Here is a 19,810-nt window from a genome sequence, read left to right on the forward strand (position 1 = left end):
AAGAACTTCACCTTCACTCTGAGCTTCTCCACCCTAGGTGGAGCAGGATCCTGAATATCCCAGGAATCCCTGCTCAGCAAAGTCTGGGAGAGGAAGTTCTCCTTGATCAATGTGGAGTTCCTACCAAGTGGCATGACACCCCAATATGGCTCTGTACAATTTAGATATACATAGATAAACACACCTACACCTGAATAAAAATAAATTGCTAAAAAGAAATTTTCTACTTGCTAAGAGGGAGGGTCTACCCAGTATTGCCCTAAATCTTTGAAAGATCTTTCCGAGGCGTCTCATGGTCATACCCTCTGTTTTGATTTTTGCTCAAAGGCTCTTCCTTGAGACTCTATTGCTTTCTGAAAACTCCGAAACTAAGCAGATCTTTCCTGTTGGCACTGGCTGTCTCTCTGGACTTTATTATATATGACTAAAGAAGTTAATCAGTCAGCTGTTTGTATATTCTTCTTGGAGCCTCACTGGTCATTCTATATGTTCACTGTGACCCGTGTGTCATCTCTATATGTTCACTGTGACCCGTGTGCCATCTCTATATGTTCACAGTGACCCGTGTGTCATCTCTATATGTTCACTGTGACCCGTGTGTCATCTCTATATGTTCACTGTGACCCGTGTGTCATCTCTATATGTTCACCGTGACCCGTGTGTCATCTCTATATGTTCACTGTGACCCGTGTGTCATCTCTATATGTTCACTGTGACCCGTGTGTCATCTCTATATGTTCACCGTGACCCGTGTGTCATCTCTATATGTTCACTGTGACCGTGTGTCATCTCTATATGTTCACTGTGACCGTGTGTCATCTCTATATGTTCACTGTGACCCGTGTGTCATCTCTATATGTTCACTGTGACCCGTGTGTCATCTCTATATGTTCACTGTGACCCGTGTGTCACCTCTATATGTTCACTGAGACCCGTGTGTCATCTCTATATGTTAACTGTGACCGTGTGTCATCTCTATATGTTCACTGTGACCGTGAATCATCTCTATATGTTCACTGTGACATGCGTATCATTTCTGTCTGTGCACTCTGTCAGTCATAGTAACACAGGCAACAACTTCAACTTTTCACAGCTTATAACACAATTCACCGTCTAATCCTCTCTTAGTACTTGACCTGCTCTCTGCCTACTCCTCACCCTGGACCCAGTGTCAATGTGTGGCTTAAATACACTTCCAGGTATACTGGCTTTTGTTAATTCTGAATAACAAATGACCAAAAACAAAACAAAACAAAACAAAACAAAACAAAACAAAACAAAAAAAGTGTCTTGAGCCCCTTGAAGAGTGGAGAGATAGCTCAAGGGTTTCTTAACTGAGAAAATGACTGAGGTCCTGAGTTCAAACCCCAGCAACCACATGGTGGCTCACAAGCATGCATAAAGGGATCCGACGCCCTCTTCTGGTGGGTCTGAAGACAGCCACAGTGTACTCATATACATTAAATAAATAAATCTGTTTTTTTAAGTGGCTCAGAGCAATAGTAATATTGTAAATAGTAATAGTAAATAGTAATGTTGTGCTGGCGCAGGCGGTCAGCTGGGTGACTTGGGAGGTTGTCCTGCTCCACGTGTCGCGGGCTGAAGCCAGCCTTCCCCTTCAGTCCAAGTGCCACCTCTGTCATGAGCCAAGTGTGGGCACACACATGGCTGTTTCTGGACTTGATGAACTCGATTGCTTTTGTCTGTTCTTGAGCCAATATCTCACAGGCTTGCTTATTTACCCTGACTTCAGAATAAACAAACCCTGCACATGCGCGGTTAAGTCATGACTCTTTTTTTTTTCCCAAGTCATGCTTTTCTGTTCTGGATATATTTTTTCCCCATACCTTTTGGATTTTAATTGAGATTATACTGAGTAATGGAGGGATTTGGGAGAGCCGGCATCTGTACAAATACGTGCTCTTTTTATATCTCTTAACGCTTCTCTTGGTACAGTCTTTAGTATTCTATGTGGAATGCTTGCCCCTCATATTTCAATAGCATTCAAAATGCTGTTTATAAATGATACATTGTTATTTTAAAAACGTTTATGAGAAGCTAGAGAGATGGCTCAGTGGTTAAGAGCACTGGCTGCTCTTTCAGAGGACCCGGGTTCAATTCCCAGCAGCTTACAATTGTTTGTAAGGGCCAGCTCCAGGGGATCTGGCATACACAGACATACATGCAGCCAAAACATACATTAGTGCACATAGAATGAAAATTAGCTGTTACATTTTTAAAAAATGTTTGTGAGCCTATGGAAATAAAATTGATTTTTTAAAAAATTTTTTTCGAGACAGGGTTTCTCTGTGTAGCCCTGGCTGTCCTAGAACTCACTTTGTAGACCAGGCTGGCCTCGAACTCAGAAATTTGCCTGCCTCTGCCTCCCAAGTGCTGGGATTAAAGGCGTGCACCACCACGGCCTGCCCGGCAATAAAATTGATTTTTGCGAATTGACCTTGTATGAATCAGCCTTGCTAGACTTATTTCTTTAAACTTGTCAAGGTATCTGTGGATTCTTTGCATACATGCCAAGAATGACCATTTTATTTTTTCCCTTAACATTAGTTCACATTTTTCATGTTATTGGTTTATCACACTACAGAGAGCACTCAGAACAATGTCAAATAAAGATGCTCACTGTAATCGGAGGACAGGGTCAGCTTTGCTGCTCCGTCCAACGCTTGCTATACATTTTTAATACACTCCTGTTTGGATTAGGAGATTCCACTATTGCTATTTTACAAAGGTGTGTGTGTGTGTGTGTGTGCACGCGCGCGCGCGCGCGCGCGCGCGCGCGCGCGCACGATGAATAAGTATTAAAGTTTATAAAATATACTTTTTGTGTCTACTGGAATTATTACGGAACATTTCTTCTCTGGTTAGTTTATGATGATGAGTACATTGATTTTACAGTGTCAAGTCATATTTGACATATTGCAGTACATGTCATAACGTAGTGCATCTGACATAACATCAAATTTACATTTCTAAGAGCTGATCTGGAGCTGAGGATGCACTGCAGCCAGCTGCATACTTGTCTAGCGTGCCTGCAGCATCCCAGAACTCAGTCCTCAGCACCACACGCACCCTGGGGAGTGGCACGGACAGCAAGACAGTCAGGCAAGCCATCAGCAAGACAGTCAGTCATCCTCAAAGGGCAGCCTCGGCTAAATAGCAAGCAAGAGGCCAGCCTGATGTAGGACCTTGGGAAGAGGAGGAGGAGGAAGAGAAAAGGGAGGAAGGAAGGAGGAGGAGGAAGAGGAGAAAGAGGAAGAAGAAGAAGGAGAAGAAGAAGAACAACAACAATAAGAAACAACTATCTAATTTAGTAGTTTTGGATGGTTTCTGCATCTCTACATATGGTAGTAAGCCTTTAGTATTCCTTTTATGTGGAAATTCTTATTAAGACTTAGTATCAAAGTTTTATTTTGGAATGGTCGGCCTCATCTCCCTTCTCTGAAAGATCTCCTGTAAGCTGAGTGTTACTTATCCCTTAATCTTTGGTCAATCTTAGAAATGGATTGTAAGAATAAATGCTATGATGACATTAATGCATTCTGAGTCATGTATCGCCAACAACAGGCTCCCAGCATGGAGTTATTGGTGACCGAAAGAAAGATGGAAATCCGTTTTCCGTAGTATACCATGGGGAGTGGCACCAAAATGGTAGCCAAAAGATGTTTTATATCCAGAGCAAACACATTTTATGCAAATAAATGGAAAATGAATGCTATGATAGCAAATTCACTATCACTGGCTGCATTTGCAAAGGTCTGCCCAGTGTGGTTGGAGGTCAGAATTTGTTACCATCTTCTACCTTGCTGAGGCAGGATCTGTCTCTCTTGCCTCTGCTGCTGGACCGTATACATTAGGCTTGCGTTTTCCTGTTTCGGCTTCTCAAATAACTACAGGAAGTGCTACGGTTCCAGGTGTGGACCCCACGCCTGACTCTTGACATAGGTTTAGAGCCTGGAAGTCAGGTCATCAGGACTGTGCAATGAGAGCTTCTACTCACAAAGCCATATCTCTGGCCTTCTACCTGGATTCTTTTTTTTTTTTTTTTTTTTTTTTTGGATTTTGTTTGTTTTTTTTTTTTTTTTTTTTCCGAGACAGGGTTTCTCTGTGTAGCCCTGGCTGTCCTGGAACTCACTCTGTAGACCAGGCTGGCCTCGAACTCAGAAATCCACCTGCCTTTGCCTCTCTCTACCTGTATTTTTAACCGTCATAAATACTGATGTTAAAACAATGTCTGATGTTGATGTTTTAAACTATTAAAATTTGGAGTAACTGGTAATGCAGCAATGGATGACAAATACATATCAACTGATTCAGTAACAGTGTTCGTAAAATCTGTTTTAGCTCTCAGCAAAGCGAAAATTCTTGTTTTAGATTCAGGTCTGGATACAAGTATATCGGTATGGAATAAATGCAACGCTTTGGCGTTCACAGACACTTGGTGAATATTTTCATGGTCAAGCATATATATATATATATATATATATATATATATATATATATATATATATGTGTGTGTGTGTGTGTGTGTGTGTGTGTGTGTGTGTGTATGTGTGTGGTTCAGCATTTTGTCTCGCCACCGGGGCGTGTGGACTCTGCTTGGGCAGACAAAATACAGGATGCTAGACTGCATTTTACCCTACTCTGCCATTGGGTGATGGGTTTGCGAGATACACTGCTGGGAGCTGGGTGTGTGTGAGGAGGTGGGGCGGTGGGACGTGGGGTGGGAAAACCCAGCCTAAGATGGGGGCCCTAGCCTGAGTGAGAAACGGGCAGGCTGAGGCCTCCATTGGGGTTTCCTAACTCTCAGGCACTCCAGCGTCGCTCAGATGGTGAGTGTCAGGGAGGACAGAGGAACCTTGTGTGGGAGACTCAGGCTCTACAGACAAAGGCTTCCTCCATGCTCCTCACAGCAGTGAGACAGACAGACAGACAGTCCTGGCTTCTCCAGACTGTCTTTTGACTGTTTATCATGGAAAATGGGTGCATACAACTTCCTCAGGGTGGACCAGAGAATATAATACCTTTTGCAGGAAGGAATGTCTGGTAAGGGATTTGGCTAAACTCTCAGGGGCCATCTAGATACCTCATTAGCTGAAGGACTCTGTTCTGTGCTAAGTAACCAGTGCTCATGTTGTTCTTATGAGAGGAGTTGTGGTAACTTGTTCTAGGCCAGGAATCTGGTCGGAGTAGGGAAACTCCTATGGTCCTCAGGTAGGTGCCAGGGTTTCTGAACCCACTTCACCTTAGCAAGTTTCCTGGCACGATCCACTGCCCCACATATGTATGCATATATATATATATATACATATATATATACATATATATATACATATATATATATGCAGAATTACAGTTTGGATATATATATATATATATACTGTATATGCTTTTCCTATATATTAGTGGATAGGGTGATTTTATAATTCCTATACAGAAAATAATTAATATTGCGGTTGCTTCTAAGTGTTCTTAGCCATACATCTGTTAAATTGAACCAATAGTTCCAAGAAGCAGAAGAAAGCGGTTTGCAGAGATGTCACTTGGGAACCTTGCCCTGGACAGTCTGGAAGAGGAAAGCTTCCACACGAGGTTCAGTGCCTGGACACCTTTTAAGAACCGGTCCTTGAACAGACAGGTGAGTTGCACATGCTACATAGACACACGTTCAATCAAGCAAAGTCGTTTTTACTGGGCTATGTTGAGTCTTATGTTGCCAAACTTTTAACGAAAAATAGTTTAGCTTTTGAGTTTTGTTTTTGTTTTTTTTTTTTTTTTTAATGAGCCTGGCTATGTTGCAAAGAGAGTGGTTTCTCACCCAAGTCTTCCTCTGTTACCTGGGAGAGGCACCACCTGTGCTTCTTGCTTTCACCACCAGGACATCGAGCTTCTGTGGTGGAGGCAGGGTGTAGGGAAAGGTTTGGAGAGGAGGCAGGGGCCCTTCCAGTACGACTCTGTGTTTTGTTAATCTAGTTTTCCATTGTGTGCCCATTGTGTGATTTCATGTAGCCCCTGCTATTGGGGAAAAATGATTCAGGGAGAATTCTTTGAGCGGTCGAGCGAGCTCGCCAGCTTATAATGGAAACAACTCAGGGGTTCAGATGCTTCCACGACGACGGGAGGGGCGTGGATGCAGCTGGGGGCGGGGCGGGGGTGGGGAAGCCCGGTCTACAATAAAGACAAAGAATTTGTGTCTGAGCTGAAATCCAGTTTTCGGGGATGTTGGTTCATGGTGTGTGTCCTCCCCAGAGACGCAGCTAACAATGGCGGTGTACAATAACGGCCAGTCTTTAGTTTTGTGGGTCTTATGAAGCTCCGAAATCGGGAGGAAAGAGAACCAAGTGTATACTAAGTGCCCTGCTTCCGGAATACAGTGAGTGGGGTCTGAAGACAGGATGAAGTCTTAGACTCCCGGCCCTAGGCTATGCAAACCTAGGTAAAAAACAGGAATATAACTCCCATCATTACCCTTTGTTTTCCAGAGGATCCCCTTAGTTCCCCTGTAATTAGACGGCCCCCAGGTTTTCCCACTGGCCCACCCAACAAGCCCTGGCTTGCCTGTATTGCTAGATAAAAGCGCTTTAAGTTGAAAGGAAAACCCCCGCAGCCTATGTGAAAGTACACGTAAACTGTCATGAATAATGTAAATATTAGCTATGAGGTTGTTATTTGACCTGTTGCTTGGCAACCGTGAACATATGGAAGTGGACAGGGAGATGTCATTTTCCTCTCTTCCAGCTCTTTCAAGAGAGAGTTACTCTCATAAGTCACTGGTTTGACCTCTGGACCAACAGGCAACGGCGGGAGTTCTTATTCGTGATTCTTTCGCAATGCTCGAAATCACAACTAAGGTAAAAATAGAATAGTGCTGTAATTATTGATTTTAATGGCCCCAAAAATATGGTAACATGTTTATATAACCCTTAAGGACTTTTCTCTTTTCCCTGTTAAAAAAAACAGAGGCAATTGCTATTTCAAGGCTTATGAACAGATTCGTTCTCCTAGGGCCTGCTTCCTCCTCTAGGCTGAAACAGAGCCTCTTCCCGTGGGGAGGCTGTTTCATTTCTACAAACACTTGTCAGTGGTTTACCCTATTCTCTCGGTCTATTAAGTTCTCCTTGGAGATACCAGACAGACAATATATGCAAGATGGATATCGGGTACATAGGTAGACATTTCATAAATGATTATTAAATACTGGTTGGAACTGATAACATGTAAGAAAAGACAATACTAGTGGCCTTTAGGGTTATGACAAGACATATAGTATGCCACAGGTTGACTATTCCTCCATTTCCCTTTGGCATAGACAGTGTGACTTTTGTTAGTTGAAATCACAGCCGGGGCAGCTAGTGTTCTGATCAGGAATTACTACTCTAGAGATTATTAGCTTTCTCTCATCGGGAAGTCACGGTGCTTCAGCTACTCTGAGATACTGTCCAGTGGGCAGAGCAAACATCAGACTCAGGAGACAATCAGAGAAGCCAGTAGCTTTTTAAATAGCCAGCTAAGTGTTAGAAATGGACTCCTGGGCTGGAGAGATGGCTCAGTGGTTAAGAGCACCGACTGCTCTTTCAAAGGTCCTGAGTTCAAATCCCAGCAACCACATGATGGCTCACAACCATCCGTAATGAGATCTGATGCCCTCTTCTGGATGGAGTGTCTGAAGACAGCTACAGTGTACTTACATATAATAAATAAATTAATTAAAATATTTTTTTTTAAAAAAGAAATGGACTCCCGTCAGTGACAATGGAGGTATTTGAGATGTGTGTGTGTATAACCAGAATATTCTAGAAAGCCCCTCAGGGTGCCCAGACCTTACTGGAGAACCTAGCTGGGCAGTAGCAGCTTCTGTAAGAACGGTTTTGCTGGGATTCATCTCCAAAGAAGTCGCCTCGAGTCTGGGATAATCCCCGGTGTCTTCAGCCAACAATCACAACAGAGTGACATTTCTGAGATGTAGTCTTTTGTCCACACTCTTTAACCAGTGGACAGAGAGCTGGAACTCTGTCACACCTGCAGAGGGGACTCTAGGAAGTGGCTTATTTCCTATTGTTTGTTTAGTGTGACTCTGGATTTGTTTCACAGCCAGTTGAGGCTAGTTGCCTTCACTAGGAGCTCAAGGAGAAGCTAATCTTCCATTTCTTACACAACTTTTCAAAAGTCATCAAGAGGTGGGTGTGGTCAGACTGGCTCTTACTTCAAAAAAAAAAATGCCTTCTGTCCTTCTTCCCACCTTTCCCTGCCCACCACGTTGAGATGAGTGTTGTTTTCTTTTTCTTCTACCCTGGCCTCTCACTCCCGCATCTGTGGGTTCACAGTAAATTGTTCACTGAGGCTTCCTGGCGGGGTCCACTGGAAGAACACAGCTCTCTGACTGGGTTGAAGGGATTGTGAAGATTCTTTTTTAAATTAAATTTAATTTTTTCCTTATTCACTTTACATCCCACGCACTGCCCCTTCCCTGTCACTCCTTCCACAATCCTTCCCCCATACTCCCTCCCCTTCTCCTCTGAGCAGGTGCCCCCTCCCCCCCATATCTCCCCACCCAAGTCTCTGTGAGGCTAGGCACTTCCTCTCCCACTGAGGCCAGACAAGGCAGCCCAGCTAGAAGAACAAATCCCACTTACAGGCAGCAGCTTTGGGGATAACCCCCATTCCAGTTGTTTGGGACGCACAAGAAAGCCAAGTTGCACATCTGCTACATATGTGTGGGGAGTCCTAGGTCCAGCCCATGTATGTTCTTTGATTGGTGGTTCAGACTCTGAGGTCCAGGTTAGTTGATTCTGTTGGTCTGTCTGTGGTGTTCCTATCCGCTTCGGGACCCGAAATTGTGAATATTTTTTTTTAAAGAATATTTATTTTCTTATTCTCATACGTGTGTGTCTATGGAGGGGGTGTCCGTGGAGGACGGAAGAAGATGTCCGATCCCCTGAAGATGGAGCTACAGGTGCTTGTAAGCTGCTGTCCAGTGTGGGTGCCGGGAACCGAACTCAGAGCTTCTTGAAGAGCTGTTTGTGCTCTTAACCACCGAGCATCTCCGCAACCCCCATAGAGGCCGCTCAGTGGGTGTCTGAAGATCGGGAGGAGGCACATTTCACTGTAGTCGTTTTCTGTGATTCCTTTTGTCCTACCTTCCAGCCTTCTAGAAAAAGAAAAAATAGCAGCCCGAACCTCATTCACAGCCATTATCACACTGTAGTCGCAGAGACCCTAAGCCAAGCAGTTCCAGTTTTGACCACTAGAGGTCACTAGAGATCCGGTGGTACACTTTAGGCTACTTAACATAGACCTGACATTCTGTCCCTAGAAACTATCTTTTGGCACCTGAATTCTTCTTTCTGTGGACTAAGAATGTGAAACCAACCTGTTGGGTTTTTTTGTTTGTTTGTTTTGTTTTGCTTCCTTTGACAGCAGCTGCGATCTCACGGAGAGATCAGTAAGCAGTGAGTCATAGTTCACGCAGCTGTTAACGCGCTCTGGGCTGCTGATTTCACAGGAAGCTGTGTGCGAGTTTTTGGTTTCGAGATTTGACCTTCTGAGGTCATCTTTAACTTGTAGAGATTTTTGTTTTTGTGATTGAACACAATCTGTCCATTCACACGTTTCCCCGTCTCAGGCCTGCATACGCGGATGATTTTTACCTGGTCCTCAACTATTTCCAGAGGTTCACTCTGGGTTAGTAGTCTAATCCAATTGGAGCTGTGTTCAATTTTAGTTAGATCTAGAAGCTCGGCTCGTTTTTTTTTTTATTTGAACAAGTTAATACAATCAGCTTCCCTTAAAAGATCCTTAACCAGATATAATTTGTGTACAATAACATTTAGCACCTGAGAAACTCATGTGAATATTCACAGAATTTTGTGGTCCATATATATAATCTAAGTTTAACACATTCCACTATTCCCAGAACACCCTCCTAGTCAATGACAGTCATTCCCAATCACCTGTCCTTCCAGATGTGTCCAAACCCAAGTCCACTTCCTGTCTCTCTAAATGTACCTGCCTCTGGACTCTATAAATAGAACCAGGTACTAGGTGAATTTTTTGTAGCTTTTTTTTTTCCATGTATTAAAATGTCAAGGTTTGCCAGGTGGTGGTGGCGCACGCCTGTAATCCCAGCATTCTGGGAGGCAGAGGCAGGCAGAGGCAGGCAGATTTCTGAGTTCGAGGCCAGCCTGGTCTACAGAGTGAGTTCCAGGACAGCCAGGGCTACACAGAGAAAAACCCTGTCTCAAAAAAAACCAAAATCCAAAAAAAAAAAGGTCAAGGTTTATCCATTTTATAGCACACTTTAACACTTTTCTTCTTGTCAAAAAATATTCCGTCGTGTGGACTTGTAATATTTCATTCTGTCACCAGTTGGTAAACATTTGATTTGCTCCCCCTCGGGCTGTTGAAGACAACACTGTTCTGAACATCTGTATCCAGATTTTTCTAAAGGGGAACTTTTATTTTTCCCAGTTTTGTTTTTCTTTAAAATTCCATTTTAGGCCAGTTTCTAGAGTCTGTGTATCCATCAGATTTATTTAGTTAGTGTATGTAGTGGCTGGTGGTTAGGCACATGCTAAGCCGTGAGTGTGGAGGTTGGGTGAGCTTGTAGAAATTGGTGTCTTACTGCATCTCGTGGGTCCAGGTGACTGAATTCAGCAGTGAGGCTTGTCAGCAAGCGCCTTGACCTGTGGCCTTTTATTTTTTCTAAGAATTCATTTAAGAGAGCATAAAATGCTCCCCTCCGATGTACAAGGGCCAGGGTTCAGGCCTCAGAATGGGAGAAATAAAAGCTATAAAGTGAAGTATATATTTAGAAGTGAAGAGAAAGGCTGTAATGGTAACAGAACTGTCAAATTTTGATAATTTATTCAGTGTTTCTTTTAATCTCCTTATCCCTATAGTCTTTCTCCTCCCAAATATAAACATAATAAATAAGAAAAATATACATCACTTAACGGCATGAACTTTTGGGAGAACTCTACTGTATTTGTAGAACAGAACCTTTTCTCATGACAGAGGCTATAGTTTGTTTGTTTTACAATTTATATCTTTGTTGACAAAAATCTTTTTCAAACCATATATTCTGGTCACGAAACACATGTTTTCCTCCTCCATCTCCCCCATCTCCTCCCCTGTCCAACTCCACTCCATTCTTTCTCTTGTTTTAAATGGCCTACTCTATAATTTCCAGGTAACTCTGTTTTAATTCACATAGCCACATTCATAAACATGGTAATTCAAAATCAGTAGGGATATATTATTGTAAGTTTCTTTGAAACTTTATTTCTAGTGTCTGTGAGATATGTTAAATTTCTTTTTTTTTCCTAAAGATTTTTTTACTGCTATATCTAAGTGCAGTGTAGCTGTCTTCAGACACACCAGAGGGCGCCACACGGGTGGTTGTGAACCACCATGTGGTTGCTAGGATTTGAACTCAGGACCTTCGGAAGAGCAGTCAGTGCTCTTAACTGTTGAGCCATCTCTCCAGCCCCCAAATTTCTAAGACTTAATATTACACACTGTCAATTTTTAGAATGATTTTAAATGAATTTTATAATAACTAAGGTTTTTTTTTGTTTTTTTGTTTTTTTGTTTTTGTTTTTTTTTTTTACCAAGCATCCATCTGACCAGTGTTCTTCGTTTAATAGAAAATGTCTTTATCCCTCCCTAATGCAGTTTCTCCAGGACATAACACTCAGCAGGCCTCAAGGTTCCTGCGGGTGTCTGCCTCCCTCCCCACCCCTGTACCTCCCCCCAACACCCCCCATTCCTCCAGCCCCGCCTCACTCCCCCCACCCCCACACGCTTGACTAAATTGACCTTTGAAGGCCACTGGGCTGTTTGTATCAGTCACACCTGGAGCCGCCTCTGAGGGCTGTGAATTACTCTCCTTGCTGCACTGGTGGGACCGGTTTTAAATTGCTTCTGCACAGCTGCGATGCCTTCCTACAAAGGCCTTTCATTCCAGAACAGGAGAAGTTTAAACTTGTAGCCTTCTCGGGTGGGTGTGGCGACAGTCATGCAACTGCGTTTTCAAGAGGTGGGGGAGGGGAGGGACGGAAGAGAGAAGGAAGCTCACGAGCAACACAACAGATAGCAAGTCTGGTCCTTTGTCTCTACCAGAGCAGAATGGACGTGGGGGTAGACAGGAACACATATACCTCCTGTATACTTAAGAGAGAACACCCATGCCCACTCTAACACACTCATTTACTCTTTCCATGTGGCCCCTGTGAGGGGTCAGGTGAGGAAATCTCACTTGGTGCAGTCTGTCAAGAAAACTGGGTGTGAAGTTTTTCAGAGACAACCTAACTTCCAGCTTAAGTTAGAGCCCGGCACAGCTGCATCACCTTGAGTTCAGAAACTCGTTCTAAAGGAGAGTGTTTGCACCTGGCAATGGGAAGTTGTTTTAAGGAACAAACATCACCCAGTGATGGTATTAACACCAAAGCAGAATGAGACAGCCTCTTTCGGATCTTGACAGCACCATCACTGCAGTGGGCTTTGCCACCAAGGAAGGATGTGACTTGTATTGAAGATCACAGGGGCAAGGTAAAAATTCTAGCCAAGGAGCAGAGCAGAGTGGTTGGAAAATCACCATGAGGAAACCCAGGGGTGAGGGGATTCGGTCTAAATCAAGCTAGCAGGTTCCTGCTGGAGACAGGCCAGGGATCAGACGCCCTGTGAGGCACGGAAGGATCAGGAACTCGGTCAGATTTCCAGGGTGATCAGGTATCAAGGGTTGGGGTTTGTTCTGAAACGACTTAGCAATGTTCTTTGCTAAGACTAGATTTTACAAAGGAGCTCAGATGGCCAGAGGAGAAGGCTCAGGCGCCTGAGAGGGTAGAACTTTGTCACAGAGGAACAGGCAATGTTCAGAGACAAGCTGTACCTCTGTCCTTCAAACTGTTGTATCTGGACAGGCAGAGAGTCTGGAAATTTGGGTCATTTTGCCTCTTCCTTCCCATAAGGGCCATGCTCTGAGAATTCTTCAACATTGCACACTGTTTAGAGCAATCATATACATATAATATATATTATATTATATATCATATAAAACATTCTGATTCATTGCTGAGATGTTTTGTAGGGACTGATGAAGCTAATAAAGAAAATGCAAGTTTATTTATTGATATTTTATTTTATGTGTAGGGGTATGTTTACCTGCATATATGCTTGTGTACTACAAATGTGTCATACCTTCAGGGGTCCAAAGAGGATATTGAAACTTCTGGGACTGGAGTTACAGACAATTGTGAATCACCATGTAGGTGCTGGGAATGGAACCTGGCCCTTGGCAAAAGCACCCAGAGGTCTTAACCACTGAGCCATCTCTCCAGGCTCCTCCCCCACAAAGATGCTTAAGTTTAAAAGCAAAGGAGAAAACCAAACTCCCGAGGCTGTCGTGTTGAGGAGGAGTGGAAGACCAGTGGATGCGTTAAGCAAGTCTTGCATTGGAGTTCTCAGTGGCTCGATTCTGTTGTGTTTAAAGTCTCTCTGTATCAGCCAGAACCACCACACGAGGGATGTTATCACACACTTAGTACCTTGTTTGTCCAAACTGCTTTTATGGCAAGAGCTAGCCGCAGTACATTTCCACGGGAGGGTGCAGTTGATGTGGAAAACAGGAAACTGTTGCTGGAAATATTAAAAAAGACGGCAAGTTCCTGAGGTACTTTTTGCCTGGTGGTGGTCCTGCGACCTCTAGCTAGTCCTGACAGCAGTCTCCCCTTCTCCAGTTTGCCTGTCTCCTAGCCGCCCATACCTTCTCAGCCATAAACCCCCTGCGGTCGGCGGTCCTAAATTCCACTAACCCAGCAACTCTAAACTCTAGAAGCTTATAATTAATCAGTCAGATTTATATATCAATAAAAATATCTCAATTCACAAGATGCCCACGCAATAATTTCAGAGTCAATTGATGATGATACAAGCTGCCCACCTAGAGTAGTAGATGAGTTATCCCAATTATTCTATCCTCTTATTATATTCACTGCTACCTGTGGCCATTTAAAGTCACAAAGAAGAATCTGGACCATCTTCCTCCTCCTCTCCCAATCAGACTCCGGCTCTGCCACTCTTAGCTCCGCCTCCCTTTTCCCTGTCCAATCACAGGTGTCTTGTTGTATTACTCTATAAAGTGATTGGACAGGGAAAATTCTGCTACAGGGAAAATCGTCCTTTGTCTCTTCTCCAGTTCCGCCTAGGGTTTACCTTCCCGCCAGGGCCATTCCATCCATGTTTCTCTTTTCTCTGCCTGCAATCCTACTCAGGTATTAAATGCCTGAGTGTTGCTGATTACAGCGCAGCACCCAGGGGCCTGAAGGTTGAGGTCACCTCGGGATTGGACTGAATTCATCCCTTAGAGTGTTTGGTGGAAGAGAGGCCTCATAGAGGGTAATTCCGCCCAGGAGATGTTGGCGATGTCTGGAGAGCGTTTCACGGGGTGGTTTTTCTCAACCTTACGCTTTAGCAGGGACTTAAGGATGGCATGCGCTCTCCCACCCTGGCACCCTGTGGTCTCTGTTGTGTGAAGATTATCTTTCAGTCCTTGGGGAAACCATTTCAGGAGACGAGACAGAGGACCACAGGCTGAGGATTGGCAAAGTTGAAATGTAGAAATCCTAGCCCCGTGATGACATCATCTAGCCCTCAGTTTTAAAGCTGCCCCGATTAGGGAGTCCAAGTTGTCTTTCTATTTAGTAGTCACTCCTCTCGGGTCATCCCAGCTCTCCAGAATGAGGAGAAAAAGCATTCAGCAGTCACACGGGTGAGAGAGCGCCCGTCAGACCCACACACGACCCACACCGTCGTCCAAGGAGTTCAGCAGAGCTACGAGCTTCCCTAAAACCACCACGTGCGTATCCTGCGTGTTCTGTGCTTCGTACTTGACCGCAGCAGCAGACTCTGTCCTGCTGCTGCTGCTGCTGCTGCTGCAGCAAAGATCCATGGGAAGTCGACTCCACAAACACTGAACGTGTGTGTCCCATCACACCGGAGTTTGTAAAACCCAGAGTGTGAGCCTTCATAGACACTTTGGCTCAACGGGCCTGGAATAGGGCTGAGAAAACAGTCGCCACCAAGTTCCCCAGGTGATCTGGTGCACGGCCAAGGACAGCACACAGGAGAAGGCTCTGCATGGCCCCAAGGCTCCGTATCCATGCTGATCCCTTCTTTCCTGGAGGTAGGAGCACTGGCTACTCCAGCTGCCCTGGCTTTGTAAGCGCCTTTTGCATCCGACACTGGTGAGGTTACTTAGTGGTTTTAGAATATACTTCATTATGTAGCTGGCCCTAAACTTGATTGGAGCAATTAAGGAGACTTTATTCCCGCAGGACTGAAAATTCCAGGGATAGATCTGGCTGCAGTGGAAGCCGGGTTCCAGTAGTAAAGCCGGAGTTTGGTCTCTCTCTTTCCCTGCTCTGGCTTTCTCTGCCTTTGGCAGAAATCTTGGCTTCTTCCATATCCTCAGTGTGTCTACGGGGGAAGAAATTGAGTTATTTGAAGTTTTACTATAGTTGGACTAGCTTATAGGTGTAGACCAACTGTAGCCCAAACCCTTTGAAGGATATATATATATCAGGCTAGTACCAGGATGACGTGAACTCCTGATTTTCTTCCTTCCACTTTCTGAGTGCTAAAGCTAAAGGCTTGTGACGTGATCCCCATGTATGTGGTGCTGGGAATCAAACCAAGAGCTTCGAGCCTGCCAGGCAAGCCTTCTACCAGCTGAGCCATGCCCCTAGCTCAGAGCAGCTTCTGACTGCTGTGGCCCAGGAGACTGAGTCACATACACTAACTTAGCCTTGAGCCTGTACTTCTTAGATCTAGAAATGGATTTAGCTTCTATGGACACCCAGGTTCACAAACTAGAAATTGAAGTGATTATTGCTTGTAACTCTAGCTCCAGGGTATCCTACGTCTCTAGCCTTGCTAGGCAACTGAATTCACATGTATATACACACGCGTGGACAAGCTTGTGTGTGTGTGTGTGTGTGTAAATCATATATATATAATCATATAAATATAAAAAACCATATATGTGTATATATATACACACACATACACACACACACACACACACACACACACACATATATATGATTTTAAAATGAAATAAATGTCTGAAAAACTGAGGTAATTTTCCCTAAAGAAAGGCAAGCAATAGGTAGGCACCTGCCTTCACTAAGCAAGTCAGTAGACACTGGCTGGGTGCCCACTATAGGTCAAATACATTTCTGGCTGTGCTAGGGTTCAACTGTGGGATGTCTGTTGTCCACATTCTAGCCCCCTGTTCAGCTATCCCAGCCTGCCTGTTCTCTGGCTCACTGGTTCTCCCAGTCAACTGGTTGTGCTATTTCCAACCATGGGCTGGAAGGTCCCGCTGGGCTCCAGGGATGGACTTGACGGGGGCAATGAATGAGGGAATGAAGAAAAGACAGACTCATGGACTCACAGACACACAGATAATGCTGGGGTCTAGTGGACTGGGTTCTCTGGTGGAGAAAGCAAAGCACCTCAGAGTGTTTATTATATATAGTGAACACATCAGAGAGCTATTGCATGCAGTTAAACACAGTCGCAGACTGATTATACAGATATACATCTCAATAAGTAGGCAGCTTTAGCTGATTTCGGTAGCAGCGATGTCTGTAGGCTACAGCATCCGGGCATGTGCTGGGAACGGTGGTAGATATTTTCTGCACACACTATCAGCAATAGACCAGAGAAAGGCTTTGCCATGCCTTTGAGCCTCACCCCAGGGAGGAGCAGGGACGGCTTTGCCATTTCCCACGGGCCTGAGGCATTGGGGTCCGAAACATGGCCACACACATGTCAACAACACACAATCTCCGAGAACTTCATTCATTCACAGCTTCCTCCAGTCCAATCGATTCCTTCCTGTCCATCTGCTCTTTTCCTCCATGCTTTCTCCCTCTCCCTCTTTCAGACCCCCCCCCCCAGCTTCAGTCATTCACATGTGGATCTCCTAACCCCTCCCCACCTCATCCCTACCCTGCTTCAGATTTTCAGCACATGTGCCCAGTCTGTCATCTCTTTGATGGTGACACTGTTCGTAAAGAATCACTGGACGATGCATCAACGGAATAGACTTCTTTTTATTACATGCTTATCTATTTATTTATTTTTTTTAGCCACTTTTATATACCCTAGCAGGGTCAGCCTCCCAAATGTGCTACGGTGCCTGAGTAGACATCTTTTCTTTTCTTTTCTCTTCTCTTCTCTTCTCTTCTCTTCTCTTCTTTCTTTTTCCTTCTCTTTCTTTCTTTATATATATATATATATACATATGTACATATATAATTTGTTTTTTTTTTTTTTTGAGACAGGGTTTCTCTGTGTAGCCCTGGCTGTCCTGAAACTCACTCTGTAGACCAGGCTGGCTTCAAACTCAGAAATCCACCTGCCTCTGCCTCGCAAGTGCTAGGATTAAAGGTATGTGCCACCACCACCCGGCAATATTTTCTTTAAAGGAATTTACAAGCTTTATCAAGATGATACAAACAATGTAATGAGCTCCTATATAAGGAACACTTTTTTTTTTGACAGTGATAAAACTCTCAGTCCATATTATTTCATCAGCTTCTTCAACTTTCATACCATGGATTATTTTAAATAAAACGCTGGACACATACCTTCACATATTAATATCATAATATGTATCTTTAAAAAAGAACAGACCTTAAAAATTTTAATCACAAGTCAACATTATTACCCTAACAAAATGAATAATTCACTAGCCATTGCATGACTTGTCATAGTTTGAATTTCCTTAGTATTTCCATAAATTCTTTTTTTTTGTGTGTGTGTGTTTTGAGACAGCTTTGTGTGTGTGTGTGTGTGTGTGTGTGTGTGTGTGTGTGTGTGTGTGTGTTTTCTGTGTAGCTCCGGCTGTCCTGGAACTCACTCTGTAGACCAGGCTGGCCTCGAACTCAGAAATCCGCCTGCTTCTGCCTCCCAAGTGCTGCGATTACAGGCGTGCGTCACCACCGCCCGGCTTCCATAAATTTTTACTTCAAAAATAATTTGTTCGGATGAGACATTTGAGGAGAGACATTTGCCGACAAGCATAATCTGGGTTCAACTCAAAGAACCCACAGGATAGGATGACAGAGCTGACTCCTGCAGGTTGTCTTCTGACCTTCTTCCTGTCAGTCACAGCACACATGTACCCAGAGCCCCTCCCCACAAGGGTGATGCACACTTACACGCATAGCACTCAGGAAGCTGAGGCAGCTGCATGACCGTGTGTTCAAGGGCAGCATAGCAAAGATCAGGCTACAGAGTGGGCCACTGTCTTAGAATAAAAAACAAACAACTTTTTAAATAACTAATTTTAATTTTGGTTCAGTTTGGGATTTTCATGCCAGTATCTCACTATCTGTTCTAATGTGAAGTACAATAAACCTAATACTTTGTAGTTGATTTTATTAAGAGTCTTGGGATTGGAGAAATGGTTCAGCGGATAAGAACCCTGGCTGCTTTTCCAGATGACCCAAGCTTCAATACCAGCATCTACAATACCAGCATCTTCTATAGACAGTGGCTCACGGCTGTTTGTAGCTCCAGTTCCAGAGGATTGGATAGCTTCTTCTGGCTTCTGCAGACACTGAAGGCTCATGACACATAAACATACACACACCCACACGGCACACCCATTCACATCAAAACAAAGGAAGTAAAAAAATAAATCTCACAGGACTCCTAAATTCCTCTCAGTTTCCCTCGATGTTACCTTTTGACTTGTAGAGTTTCCCACCATTTGCGTCTTGCTGATTGTACCCTTCTGTCTCCTGTAGTTTCTGAAAATTAGTAGTTCGGGCCTGCCTAATTGGGTTGAGGTTTGATTTTTTTGATAAGATCATCTGATGTATGTACTTAGGTTCCCTTCAGAAGGATGGTGGGTGCTCGGATCCCTGATATTTGTCTTTCTTCCCTTAGGTCCTTTACACCATTAAGAGTTGCAAAATGTTGACTTGTTAAGATTCAGTCCTTTTGACTTTCACTAATTGAAATTCTTCAGAAGAGACCCTTCTTGTCTTTGCCTCTTCCTGATAGGCTGTTTGTACTGGAAAGGCAAACAATAATAGTCTGGTTTTCTCACTTCCTCCCTACCCAAGAATCGAGTTCTTTGTAGCATTATGAACTCAAGTATTTTTAGTTTGAATTTAAATATTGTGACATGATACAATATGGGACTGCTTTGCTTCATTGTTTTGTTTGAGACAAGGCCTCAATATGTAGCCCTGACTGGCCTGGAATGCACTATGTACATGGAGCTAGCCTGGACCTCTTGGGTGATCCTCCTCCTCCTGCCTCCCAGGATTACAGGTGTGTACTACCACACCTGGGGATTTTCATACAATTGTTCTGTTCTTGGCCCATGTTGTGTCTTCAAGGTAATTCTTCCGTCCTTTTGAAGTTCATTAGTGACTAGTCTGTAGTGGTTTTTTTATCTGGGCTGCCCCAGACTTTCTGGGTTCTTTTCATACCTCAGGCTTGGAATCCAAAGCTCTCTTGAGGGTTCTGGGTTGCTCTAGGTGGCGGGTGGTGCTTGGGCTTAGGTGCTGCAGCTTCTGAACACAGATAGCTGTCTAGGGAAATGAGAAAATAGCTTAAACAGATCGTAGTCTGTGAGGAGTTCAGACCCACGTCCTTAGCTCAACTTCAAGTCCACAAAACTCTTAACTTTTTATATTGCATCTGTTTCCCCTTCCAACCCTCCCTTTCCTTCCCTCCCTCCCTCATCCCCCTCTCCTTCCCTCTTTTTGAG

General features: G+C 44.0%; 1 protein-coding gene across 2 annotated transcripts in view; it reads left to right on the plus strand.

The window, feature by feature from the left end:
• The first annotated feature begins 5,554 nt into the window (after positions 1-5,554).
• The window catches only part of Ect2l (epithelial cell transforming 2 like), a 76,426-nt gene continuing 62,170 nt past the window's right edge, over positions 5,555-19,810 (plus strand). For both annotated transcript variants that reach the window (XM_052170028.1, XM_052170029.1), the window contains exons 1-2: positions 5,555-5,656; positions 6,757-6,869. In XM_052170028.1, coding sequence (XP_052025988.1) covers positions 5,555-5,656; positions 6,757-6,869 — 215 coding nt within the window. The remainder of the gene's footprint in view (positions 5,657-6,756; positions 6,870-19,810) is intronic.

Source organism: Apodemus sylvaticus, chromosome 23, assembly GCF_947179515.1.
Source record: "Apodemus sylvaticus chromosome 23, mApoSyl1.1, whole genome shotgun sequence".
Lineage (NCBI taxonomy): Eukaryota > Metazoa > Chordata > Mammalia > Rodentia > Muridae > Apodemus > Apodemus sylvaticus.